General features: G+C 37.7%; 1 protein-coding gene across 1 annotated transcript in view; it reads left to right on the forward strand.

Moving 5' to 3' along the window:
* The window catches only part of LOC127956961 (uncharacterized), a 46,499-nt gene that overhangs the window by 8,613 nt on the left and 24,021 nt on the right, over positions 1-13,865 (forward strand). The window contains exons 3-6 of the mRNA XM_052555295.1: positions 2,872-3,049; positions 5,691-6,167; positions 6,281-6,742; positions 10,203-10,358. Coding sequence (XP_052411255.1) covers positions 2,872-3,049; positions 5,691-6,167; positions 6,281-6,742; positions 10,203-10,358 — 1,273 coding nt within the window. The remainder of the gene's footprint in view (positions 1-2,871; positions 3,050-5,690; positions 6,168-6,280; positions 6,743-10,202; positions 10,359-13,865) is intronic.

The following is a 13,865-nucleotide window of genomic DNA, read 5'->3' on the forward strand; positions in this document are numbered from 1 at the left end:
TTGTCCATAGCACAAGCGGTGTTACTTGGAAAAAAGTATGGGTTCCACTATTAATTGGAATAAAACTACAATCATGAACGATCCCGCACTGGGGTGAGCTCCACAGCAGACTTCTACCTGACAGACGAAGATGCACTACATCATAAAAGTGCTGACTCAGAGGGAGACCGCAAGGGTTTAATGTGCCATTTGGGACAGGGCCGAGATTGCCTTCGTAGGATGGGCAGAAAAAAGGAAACAGGAAGTATCACATTGCTATGCCAACACATTTAGAGTGTTGTTGCGCTCGCACAATACTTAAATAAAAATGAAAAATGAAATGAAATTTACTTAAAGGAATTTTTTTTCTAAATTTGGAAAGTAATTTGAAAAAAGAAAAAAGGAAGAGGATAAAAAGGAACAAAGTTTATCTGTTTTTACCAGAGGCGATTTAAGGTAAGTTGTAAACGCCACATCTGCGCTTGTGTGTATGTAAAGAATCGTGGGTTATCTGTAGCAATGAAGGATACACCTCATGCATCCTCTGAATTCCTGTGAAAGAAGGTTGCATTTGAAGGTTGCATTAGGAGAGTCCTGAAATGCGACTGGCTCAATGACATATACAGCCTTCGAATGCGACCTCTTTATGGTGCAGTCTTCTAAATGAGACACAGGTACTGTGTGAATGGGCCTTTGAATCATTGATTCACATGATTCGTTCAAAATGCAATTAATTCAGAAACTAAAACCTACTGGGTTGCTCTGAGATGCATAACAATTCTGTTGTGGCTTTATACAGGTAATGTTTTTGTTGGCAAATCTGAGCAAAAACAGACACTGTTGTGTAAATATACTGTAACAATATTAACTTATTATTTACTGAACTGTTGTATAAATCACATTTACACTCAATATATTCGGGACAAACAGCACTCGTGTGATGCTGACGCTTATAAATATCGACAAAAACTCATACAGGGGTTTCTTAAATTTTAGGGCATACCTGCATTAATGGAGTTGTTGTCCTGCATCATATCTGTCAACAGTCAACTGTATGAAATGTTTAATGATGTAGCGGTCTGGGGGCGGAGCCAGTGCATTAACTGCATTAAAATATTTTAATTGCGTTATTTTTTCATAACTAATTAATTAAGTTAACACATTAAACTTACAGCCCTAATAGTAATACATAGTTTATTTAGTTTATAGTTTATTATACAGTGGAATATTAATACTTCTTATTTTGTGTAATATTTTATATTCATATATATTTATAAATAATATAAATTAATAATTTAATATTTGAATTTAGTAATAATAATAATAACAATTATTGTTATTATTATTATTATTATTAAGAAGAAAAGGAATTTCATTGTTTTTGTTATTTTATTATAGTCTTAAATATTTCTTATTTTGCTTGATATTTTTTAAGCAATAACATAAATGTATTATTTTTTCTATTATTATTTAGTAGTAGAATTAATAGAAGTACAGTTACATTGATACAAATAATCTAAATAAATAAGCAAACTGGGAGTTATTTTCTTTTAAAATAGTTGATTAAATCCCAGTGTTGATCAGAGAAACCTGCACAAATCTATTATTTCCCCAAATCGTGTGGTGGTGTTACTGCAATTATGGGCTTTAAGTGATCCTAAACATTAAGATTGCATGTTTCACTCACTTTAACAAGATAAAAAGGTAATGGACATAGGGATCCCTTTCAGGCGTTCAAGACAGATGTGTTGGGACAGGAGGACAGAAAGAGAGATGAAATGAATGAAAGAATGACTGAAGGGAGATAAAAGGTGCGAAAGATCTGTTTGTATCATAGGAGAGGCTTCATTAGTGTCAGAGAGAGAGTGTAAAATGGTTTCGGGTCACCGCTCTGAGCACCAATAATGCAGGGAACAGGGAGCACATGTCCCCTTTGATAACATTGTCAGCTCAGACATAGCCATGTTTACTCAGCAATTTACTGTCAGTCAACTGCAAAGGGATAAAGAAGACATCAAGACTTGTGTGTATTTGTGCTTGTTAACATTGCACTGTAGCACTGGACAGGTTAAAACTTGCTCTCTGACAAGTTATAAGCAGGTAGCACCCATCTGGCTACACAAAGCAAAGAGAAAGTGTGCGAGCACACACACAAACACAGAGAACTATTAAGAACTCTGTTCAAATTCCCGTAAAAATGTACGTTATGCGTCAGTACAAAACATAGGAAGTGAATTAGCCTGAGGATGCATGTTTGCTAGCTGGTCGTTGCAAAGGGCAAACAAATTAACCTTTCTAAATATCAATATCGACCAACTGCTGCTCCTTGCTTTCTTGTTGTCCTAAATTCATTAACTTAACTGAAAGTGGACCATGCTAGCCCTGCAGCAAGAATGCAAAATGTATGTGTCACAATGAAAGGCAATATTGAATAACCTGTTCAATAAGTCAACACTAGGGGGCACTGCAGAGAGGTGCTTATTAAAGCTAGGCTGAACCAGTGCAATGACTTTCCAAATGTGTTATACATACATACATATATATATAACAGCAAAGCAAACAAATGAGCCAAGCCTGACTCTTTCTTCAATGGCTCTTGATGCTGATGCCTGCTGGGAGAGAATTACAGAGAGTTTCCTCTCGCATGATGGGTAGTGTGCATTGCTGGTCTTTTTCTCTCTGAAGAAACCGAAATGACATGTGATATTTTGGTGCAGTTGCCCAGTTATGACAAAGGGTTCAAAGGTTTCTAAAAGTTTCTAAGGGCCACGATTCAATGGTTCCAGGACCATGTTTTCGGGTGGGCCCCATAACCACTGAGCTTATAGAGTAGAATGAAGAGAATATATATATATATATATATATATATTTTTTTTTTTTTTCTCTCTTCAGGTAATCAAACGTGAGAAATGCCCTCCACCCTTGTGTTCTCGTTTTCATGCTCATATGGAGGCCTGGCCTGACCATTTCAGAAACCCACATTTCCTAAACATGATTCCCAGACCAGGGCCTAATCATCTGGGGCAAAAACAACGACAGCAGAGTGCTCCACAACCTCAAAGATCTCCAGGTTAGTTCTCTCTACATTACTATTGACACCAACTTTGCTTATTTAAAGGTAATCTTTAAAAAAAAGAGAAAAGAAACAACAAAATAATAATTTAGAAAATCTCAAAATTAACATCCGTTTTCATTCTATACATTAAAATATAATGTTGTGTTGCCTAAATTCACGTTATATTTATATTTTTATTTAAACGAAATATATACAATTAAAAGTATGCAAAAGTAGATCAATTTGACATTACTTGAAAATAATTATTGAGGTATTGATCAGTATCATCATTTTCACATCAGTGTATCCCTTATTTATATTATAACATGATAACAGCAATTATCATTCAGTTTTGAAATGATCTTCCTCACCAAAACGTTCCATTTTTATAGCTCGACACAGCGTAACATGTCTTCGTCAAAATTAATAAATGATCTGAAACTGAGCTACTGTGTTAATAAGGAAATAAATCTAAATGCATCCATTTAAGCTCATACCTGTATATGCATGTTTACTGTGGCGCCGCCCTCCTGGTGGCCTGCTACTTCTATTAGGCCTCAGTGCTGTGGTGTGAAGGTATTTGGATTAGATCGGTCATTAACGAGCATCACGACCATGTCTTTCAAAGCAAGCTTGGAAGTCAGCAGAGATGGGAGCATTACTCTACATCACAGGCCAAAACTAATTATACAGCCATATGGTGCTCAGAGACTCTAACAATCAACCCCGACCTGCCTTTAGCTCCCCAAGGAGAGCAGGGGGGCGAGGCCACAACAGTGCGATATGACACATGTCGTTTACACACATACATTGTGTGTATGTGTGTGTGTGTGTGTTTGTGAGACTGTGACAGATGGACCAGGCAGTGGTATTGTAAGAACAGCAGTGCAGCTATGTGCTTTCCAGCCTCTCTCTCTCTCTTTTTCTCTTTCCCCTCACTCAATCCTTTTCTCTCGCTGTTCTGTCCTCTGACTCCTCAGTGACACAGACTGAGTGGAACAAGAGCGTATTGTGTAGGGGCCTCTGGTCTGCTTCAACACATGCCCCTGCTGGGGGACTCACAACATACTGGCCTGGGGGAAAACAAACGATAAGGGACGAGAGCGAGAGACGGTTAGTCTATTGGTGTAGGTTTTTTTGCATTAATTTGATGACCAAATACAACAAATATCTACAGCTCGAAGCTGTCAACCTGGCTGGATAGCTAGACAGTTAGACAGACAGATAGACAGACAGACAGACAGACAGACAGACCGACCGACCGACCGACAGACAGACAGACAGACAGACCGACCGACCGACCGACCGACCGACCGACCGACCGACCGACCGACCGACAGACAGACAGACAGACAGACAGACAGACAGACAGACAGACAGACAGACAGACAGATAGATAGATAGATAGATAGATAGATAGATTGATTGATTGATTGATAGATTGATTGATTAAACTCAAGGAGGCCCACTAGAGTCCTCTTCATTCTACTCTATAAGCTCAGTGGTTATGGGGCCCACCCGAAAACATGGTCCTGGAACCATTGAATCGTGGCCCTTAGAAACTTTTAGAAACCTTTGAACCCTTTGTCATAACTGGGCAACTGCACCAAAATATCACATGTCATTTCGGTTTCTTCAGAGAGAAAAAGACCAGCAATGCACACTACCCATCATGCGAGAGGAAACTCTCTGTAATTCTCTCCCAGCAGGCATCAGCATCAAGAGCCATTGAAGAAAGAGTCAGGCTTGGCTCATTTGTTTGCTTTGCTGTCATTGCATCCATAATTAGCTATATGGGGTGTCTAATCCCAATTATGAGAATGAGTTCCTTCATATAGTGGTTGCAAGTGGTAATTATCATATCTTAGAGTCACTCTGTATACTGAGCTGGGAACTGGACAGCTGCTCCTGCAGAGGGGCAGAGTTTTCGAGGGGAAGGAGGGTGTTTGGGGCCCTTATTAGGAACCAGGGGCCCACAACAGGCAAAAGACTGTTTGCTCTGAGGCTCAGTGGAGTAGAGCAGCATCCGTTATTGGGCTGGGTGGCCTTTGCCTCTCACCTCTCCTTTTTAGCTGTAAATGATGACGAATACGCTTTCCGCCTGACCCTCATGCTGGACCCCCATGTTAATTATTCAGGACCTCTTTTTGTGTGTGCCCCAAACAATGTCTGTCATTAAGCCTGTGTGTGTATGTGTGTGTGTGTGTGTTGGGATGAACGTGAGTGTGTCCTGTTCTTCTCTACATGAGACAGCTGCAGACTGGGTGCTCTGTTGCGGTATGGTTTGTTTAGTGAAGGATTTCTGCTCTTGTGCATTTGCGATGCCCTTTCTCATTTGCATTTTTGACTAAAGATTCCCCCAACCTCATTCCGTGATGTGACCCTAACCTTGACCCAGATGTAATCCCCCACTTTGGCCAGTGGTTTCCAATCCTACTCTTAGAGCACCACCTTCTTGCAGAGTTCAGCTCCAGATCTAAACCCAACTAATCTAGGTCTTAAGGGTTACTAGAAACTTCCAGTCAGGTTAAAACTAAACTCTGCAGTAAGGTGACCCTACAGGAGCAGAATTGGATACTTCTAGTAATTGTATCTGAATCCCTGCTGTCCTCATATCCACATTATTTGAACAGATCTCAACCTCTTTTTTTGCCAGATGTCAGGAGGAACCAAAATGTGGATCATTCCAACAGGAGTCAATTCAGTGTGGTTCTACCACATGTACCTGGATGCCCTAATCCAAGTAGAGCTTCTCCAGAACCCCCATCAAGTCCTTCTCTGACGCTCAAGATTGTTGATCACCCTCAGAAATCCCAAACCTCCAATCCACACTTACAACTTAAAGATGAGGAAGAGGATGCATGCTCTGCTCCACAAAATCTGAATCAAGGGCACCATGAAACGGGTGAAGAGGAGACAATGACCCCAACAACTCTGTCCACCCCGACAACCCCAAGCATCCCAGCCACCCCAGCTACTCCTGGCACCCAAAGTACTCCAAGTAGCCCAGTCACTCCAGGCACACCAAGTTCATCTGTGACCCCAAATTCTCTTTCTGATTTTAGTGGGCCTTCATCAAGCCAGTTCAGCCGTAGCACTGACCTGAACAGTAGCTTCTCAGATGCCCTGTCAGGTACATCATTCTCCTTTAACACTTGGTTATCATCCATATTAAAATGAAAATGTAGATGTTGTAGTCAAGAGATCCTTAATTGATATATCTCTGCATTCTCTTTACATTACTAGTGAACTCCAGCATTGACCATTGTGAAGACAACAACACAGATGATGAGGATAACCATGCTTCTGACCTTGAGCAGAATAATTATTATCAAGAGGGCTGCTCTACTTCTCTCCCCGAGCTTCACTTTAGCTCTGCAGGAAGTTACAGTCAGGCCAGCTCACGAATGGATGCCCTTCAAGCACATCTCTCTAGATCTCTCACCTCCTGCAAACAAGAAACACCTTCCACGTGCTTGCCAGACACTCCAATTTACACCTCCAAAACCCCTCAGTCTCAGCAAAGCCCAGCAACCCAACAGTCCACATATGAAACCCTGCACAGACACCCAGGATCCAGCCAATCTGGCTTGAGCATTCAGTCACAAAAATGCTCAAACGCTGAATGCTCAACAGCGGATAGTCGATCAGAATGGAACCTCTGGCCTGTGCTTCCTCCCATCATGCCACAGCAAGATGAACTGCAAGGTGAGTTTAATGGGATATAAACATCTGTTTTTCCAAATATAATCTAATTCTAATGATTTTCTGACCCCCTTTTTTCAAAGAATAAAGCTCACGGAATTTTATTCAAAATTGTGCTTAAATCAAGAGATACAAATTTACCAGGTTAAGAGAATTACTTTTATTATTATTATTATTATTATTTTAAAATATATATTCTATGAAAGTCAATCATAATATTGTATGCAGAGTAACATTTAATATTTTTCTTTGCAAGCAGATTTCTGATTTAAAATTTTCATGCTATTTTACTGTAAAACGTGACAAAAGTGAAAAAAAGTTAATTTTGCATTTGCATTATTTCTCATATATATATATATATATATATTTATTAACTAAGACAGTATTTAGTCTATTCATGAACTTGGCTCAATGATTTCGATTCTTCTGGGGACATTTTTAGTAATTCCATCCCGGAAAGAATGGCAAAATCTGATCTCATACACACACACACACCTACACACACTGTACGCTTTATTAGATTGAGTCTCGCATAGTCATCCACACACGCTGGGGTCAAGTTGGGCCAAACAGAACTGAACGTTCACTGTACCTCAGACATGAAAGAGAACAAAAGAAAATCAAAGTCCTACACCACGACCATGAGCTTCGGCTTTCTCGACACAGCGACTAAGTCATAAATATGGCACGGAGCTTTTCTCTTCTGCTCTTCACTGAAAGCGGAGGGAAAGCGAGGGGGTTCTTTTGATGAAGAATCAGACTGGTACCGTTTGATTCCCCAGTTCAAAGCAGCCAAAGCCTTTACAATGGGGGGCGTTGTGGGGGACGGGGGGGTGGTGGTGATGCCGGCTGCGTCGTGTTCTCCCCTCTGAGCCTCAGCCTCCTGCGTTCCCTTCTTTCTTCCTCTTTTCTCTCTCTATTCTCTCCTCCTCCTGAAAGGCAGACGTGTGGAGCTGTGGTCATAAATCCGAGCTGACCGCCGCCTCATTGACGGGCAAACAGTGAGCGAGCCTCAGCTACAATGCGTATCTCTTAGATGCTCTCCGTGCGCTAATTTACCATCCCCTGTAAGGATGAAGAGCTGGGGCACTGAAATCTGACTCTAACTGAGAGTTCATGAAAGAGAGAGCAAACAATTCAGAAAATACAGAGAGATTTCATCGTCTTTTCTAGCTTTTTTTTTTTTTTTTGAGTGATAAAGCAGCTATCAGCATCTTGTTTGCACACTTATGGGTCCAGACAGATAATATATCACTGATTCGAAAGTAGAGCCGCGGTTTAGTAATTTACTTTATTGCAATGAGGGACAAAAAAACGACTCTTGGGGGGACGTCAGTGACCTTTTCCTAACTTTCTTCAAGTCTGTCTTTGTGCAGTTGTGTGTATACAGCACTATAGGCCAGTCTGGGGGTCTGTTTTGTAAAACTGACCAGCTTTCTGTCACCCCCCATGCTATGGTCCAGCAGTCAGTGGCCGACCCCACAATGACCTCTTTCAGCCCCATCTCAAGAGTGTAACTGTCCTTGACAATAAGCGGGACCCCCAGGCCTCACTGAGACACCCATACCACACACACACACACACTCACACACACTGCTTGGCCCTCAAAATCTCCATATTGTGTGGCCAACGAGAGAAAAAAGGAGAGTAGAGAAAGGAAAAGGAAAAAGAGACACATATAGCAAACTTTCTGACTAAAACATGCACACACAACTTGATATTTGGGATCAAGCTAATAAAAATTTTCATTTTCTGCTGGATAATGTTTGAAATAATTTTCTACTTTCAAATTTTGAGCACCTACAGAATAACTGGAATAAGGGTCAAATTTCACTCAAAAGAAATGACTTCTAGTTACTGATTGGTTAATGAAAAGTGTCACACAAAGGCTTGGGGTCATATGAAGTATAACTATATATTTACACACTGTATATAGTCATATACTGTATATATTCAAATATTTGGGGTCAGTAAGTTATTTTTTTTATTAATACTTTTATTCAGCAAGGATTCATCAAGGAATTTTATATTTTATAATTTATTATTATACATTTATTATAATACAAATAAATCATGTCCTTTTCATTCATCAAAAAATCCTGAAAAAAAAATGTATTACAGTATTAAACTGTATTAAAGTATTAAACGGTTTTCCTCTTTGAGAATGTTTCTTAAGCACCATATCAGCATATTTGAATGATTTCTGAAGGATCATGTGACAAATTTATTTAGAAATATATTAAAATAGACAACAAAGTGCAATACTATTTCACAATATTACTGTTTTACTATATATTTTTTTTATAATGCCTTGGTAAGGGGGCTTCTTTCAGAAACTTAAAAAAACCTTAATTGACTCCAAATGTTTGATCTTTTGTGTGACATTTTATTTTTATTTTAACAAAATATAAAGTTATTTTAAACTTTCTTACAAATACCTTTTATGTTTTTTAAAGTGGGCTTCCATATATATTAGCTATACACACACAGCAACACTCTTTACACAGCAATGCTGATATCTGACAGCAACTAAGCCACTAAACCCTTGAGTAGATATGGAACATTATTCAATATTTTATGTAATTAATAGATTTTTATATGTATATATACACACATTTGAACACACATTTGAAATATCAGTTAATTTGTCACCTTTTAGTGTAATTTTACCAATACATTTCTGAGCCCGCCTTCATCCAACCTACAGGCTGGTGTACACAAACCCCACACACACACTCACTCAGACACATAGACTGTCTCAAGAAGCACTTGGCTGAAGATGACGATGAGCTTGACAGCACCAATATGTTCTGAAGTGTCCAGTCAAGTCTCTCTATTGTGTGTGTGAGTGGTAAGCCAAAGGATGCTCCCATACAATAGCTGTGTGCGTGTCTTAGTGCAGACAGACAAGGAAGCCTTATTTGAATATATATGTATATATGTGTGTGTGTGTGTGTGTGTGTGTGTGTGTGTGTGTGTGTGTGTGTGTGTGTGTGTGTGTGTGTGTGTGTGTGTGTGTGTGTGTGTGTGTGTGTGTGTGTATGTTTTTTTGTCTGTGTGCATATTATTTTTGCCTGTTAGGGTTTACAACGAGAATTGAATAAGAAATAACCTATAACTGTGCACACAAATGAATTACGAGGTACCTGACTGTTAGCGTATCTGTTATATATATCTGTTAATCTACACTTGTATATCAGAAGCTTCTGGCCAAAAGCCATTCTCTGGAACTGAGAGAGCCCTGCAGGGGAGGGTGTAATGATGGTGGTGGTTTGACTCATGGAGGTATTACAAAAATTAATCGGCCTGGAGCAATATTCAAACAGTATTCTGGTTGACAGCTGAGGAAATAGGTTAAAACGTCTATTGAGCTAAAATGCAAATCCCTCAAATGAGCACATGAGGGATGTTTACACAGTATATTGCGTTTGTAATTACTTTTCATGTTCTTGGACCGTTTCAGATGAGAGCTTACTGGGAGGGACCCCTGACTCCTTGTCCGACAGGTCACAGTCTGATATCTTTGCTGAGCTGGATGATCTGGCCCCTCGCTCAAGTTCCTGTGTGTCTCCAGACCACCCAGCCGGGAGTCAAACTGACCGATCCTCACCTACCACAGGTAATACTGCCGAAGCCATGGACACAATTCAAACAGTGGCTTTTTATATTGTCACTAAACTAAACAAATTTAAGCGATTAATTATCACCGGGAAGATTTACTTTGTGTTAAGTCAACAATGCATTTTTTTTTTCTAATTTATTCCTGTGATTGCATAAATGAATATACTCCAGTCTTAAGTTTCATGTGATGTGATCCTTCAGAAATCATTCTAATATGCTGATTTGGCACTCAGGAAACATTTCTTATTATTGTAAAAAAAAAAAAAAAAAAAGAAGGTATTATATAGGAAATATGTTTCAATGAGCAATGGAATGTTCAATAGAACAAACTTCGTGTTTAATTCACTTTTGACGTTATATTGTCCTTTAGTCACTTTAACCCACCCTTGCGGAATTAAAAATGCAGATTTGTTTTTTTCTGAAAAAAAAAAAAAAATCTTACTGGCCCCAAACTTTAATATAATATTTTATATATAATATAACAGGTATTAACACTTTTGCTTTTTCAACATTCCATGTTTAAATCTTTCCAAGTTTTCAGTTTATTGTCTATACTTACCTTGTGAACAGCGATTACCCTGTTTATTTGAAAACTTGTTCAACATGCCATAATTATTTACTCTCTGTTTCAGCAGAAATGTCCAAATAAGTTATGCAGTCAGGCATGGAAAAAACTCAAATATTGTACGGACCAAGAGATTAAAATCACTTGCCGCTGTGTAAACTTTGTTTACCAGTGTACTAACGGCATTGTCTCCCCGCAGACATTATTTCAAATCTGTTTGTTGTTGTGAAAATCCTAATCCTTCAATTAGACACAGTCCCTGTCTTCACCCTGTCCCGAGGATTATTGCTGTGTGTTTGTGTAAAGTAAAGGAAAGAGAGGGGGACAGAAACATTACCTAAGTGAATTTTTCCCCTTAGGATTTCCTCCTGAATCTTGACAAGGTGTTAAGCGTTTTCCGGGTGCCTGTCTGACCTGACCTCCTGACCTGACCCTCTCACCTTTATAGCTCCCTCGGGGTGGCTAACATGTTCAGCTGCACTGTAATGCGTGTCATTATGTAAAAAGAAATCTCAAATGAGATCTCTCTCATGGATAATTTTGTTTAATACTCCTATTAATCTCACATGTGTCTCCTAAAACCAGCATATTGGTGTACTAATGGTCGACCAGACTAGACCATCACTAAACTAACATAAACTAGCTGGTTTAAACTGGTCTTTTTTAACAGGGTTTAATATATGAGAAATGTAATCCATGCATTTTATACATAGCTCTATACTCTTGTCCTGTATAGGTTGCACTTTATTTTACAGTACGTGTACTAACATGCACTTATAGTATACTCACGGTGTATTTGTCTAAGAAAGTTCTGGTAACACAAGGTAACTACATGGGGTAGGGTTAGGTTTAGGGGTAGGTTCAGGGTTAGTACCTAGTTATTACATAGTTATTGTAATTACTATAATAAGTACATAGTATGTACATGGGGAACAGGACTGTAAAATAAAGTGCTACCCCTGTATACAAGTTGTCCTATTGTCAAATTGTCCTATTTGTTTCTAGTAGTTGTAGGGAAAAAAAGACAAAAACTGATATTCAAACCAGGCCGGTTCTAGACATTAGGAGGCCCAAGGCAAAATTCATGTTGGAGGCCCCCATCCCCAATATAAAGAAAAATTTGATCCCTAAGCTTGTTTTTTATACAACATTTAATTTTAAATGTTGCATATTTTTACTTACACAATACAAATGTTTGGACACATAACTTTTTTTTATGTTTTTGAATAAAGTATCTTATGCTCATCATATATATCTCTTTTATAACAATATGTCTTTTCTATCACTTTTTATCTATTTAACACATCCTTGCTGAATATTATCATTATATATTTTTTTATGTATTTTTGATCAAATAAATGAAGGCTTGATAAGCATAATACATTTTTCTCAAAAGCATAAAAAATAGTAGTAGGTCATAATGTTTGCCTGGTACCTTATGGACATATTGATCAAACTTTATCTAAGGTAATCTCTTTTTTGTTTGATGCTATTGTTGTTATTATTTTGCTGTTTTAGTCAATGCATTCACAGTTCAAGAATAACACTTCAGTAGAAGAATATAAGTGCTTTTATCATTTTTTTCCTAGCTGGGTATGGGCAGAATTTCCCAGATCCAATTTAATCAATATAGACTACAGATATTGTCATATTATCAATATCAATAATATTATATTATGTATTGCATTGTAACCTTAAATATAATAAATATAGTATATGTATATTTATAAACACACACACACACACAAATCAAGTGGAAGAGAAAGACTACTAAGCAGAAATGATGCAGCTCACAAATCAGAATACGTTGCGTGTGGGCCCACTCTTTTTAACTCATAATAAAGTGGTGCATGATCTTTACAGAAATGATGCTGATTGACAGAACAAGTTCATATTTAGAATACACTGCAATCGCTCTAAAATAAATGACAACAACTCACGCACCTGCATTAAGAGCTATACTTCTCTGCGTGTCTATTTAGCTGTTAGTATCACACAGTTCGCAGCACCTGATTGGTGACAATTAAACAGTATCCATTGAACAATGAGGCTATAATTTGCTGCCCGTCTTGACTGGTGGACTAGCATATAAGGGATGCTACATCCATAGAACCTATAGACAACAACAGAACCTTAAGGGCCTGTTTATAGAGCCATATCTCTGAAAGGCATTGGTTAACAGTAAAAATTGTGTCTGTATGTTTGTAAAAATAAGGTTTGAAGTGCTGAGATTCATGTTTAGAGTGAGACAGTAGGGTGAATTCCCCTAATTGCCACACCTCAGTAGTGTGGGTTGGAGATTTGCATATGTGGCCCATAGCGATAGTGATCCCAATTCTAGGGTGTGACCGCAAAAACAGCAACCTTATGACACATTATGAAAGTGTGATCCTTAGCACTCCCTAAAAAAAAATAAAAAATAAAAAAAATAAACAAAACAAGAAAGGCATCTCTAGTATTTTGATTTTAGACATAAGAACACTTTACATGACACCAGTCTGTTTAAAATTTATATGGAAGACATTTGTTTAACTCTTGAAGCCCTGAGTATATTATATTATATTATATTATATTATATTATATTATATTATATTATATTATATTATATTATATTATATTACAGTTATTAGCAATTACTGTCACGAAAAAGATATGGTACAAATTATGATTTTACAATATTTACATCAGTAAGTTTCCTCAAACAGCAGGCATGTGTTAAAGCTCAAAGGGAGAGATTGTCTTTTTTTTTAAAATGTTTTTTTTCAAGATAATGATTATATATATATATATATATATATATATATATATATATATATATATATATATATATATATATATATATATATATATATATTTAAAAAATCTTTAATTTATCTTTTACTGATTCCAAAAAACTTTGTTTTCATTTAACTTCCACATCAAATTAGCTCTGACTGATGT

This window comes from Carassius gibelio, chromosome B4 (assembly GCF_023724105.1).
Source record: "Carassius gibelio isolate Cgi1373 ecotype wild population from Czech Republic chromosome B4, carGib1.2-hapl.c, whole genome shotgun sequence".
NCBI classification, from domain to species: domain Eukaryota; kingdom Metazoa; phylum Chordata; class Actinopteri; order Cypriniformes; family Cyprinidae; genus Carassius; species Carassius gibelio.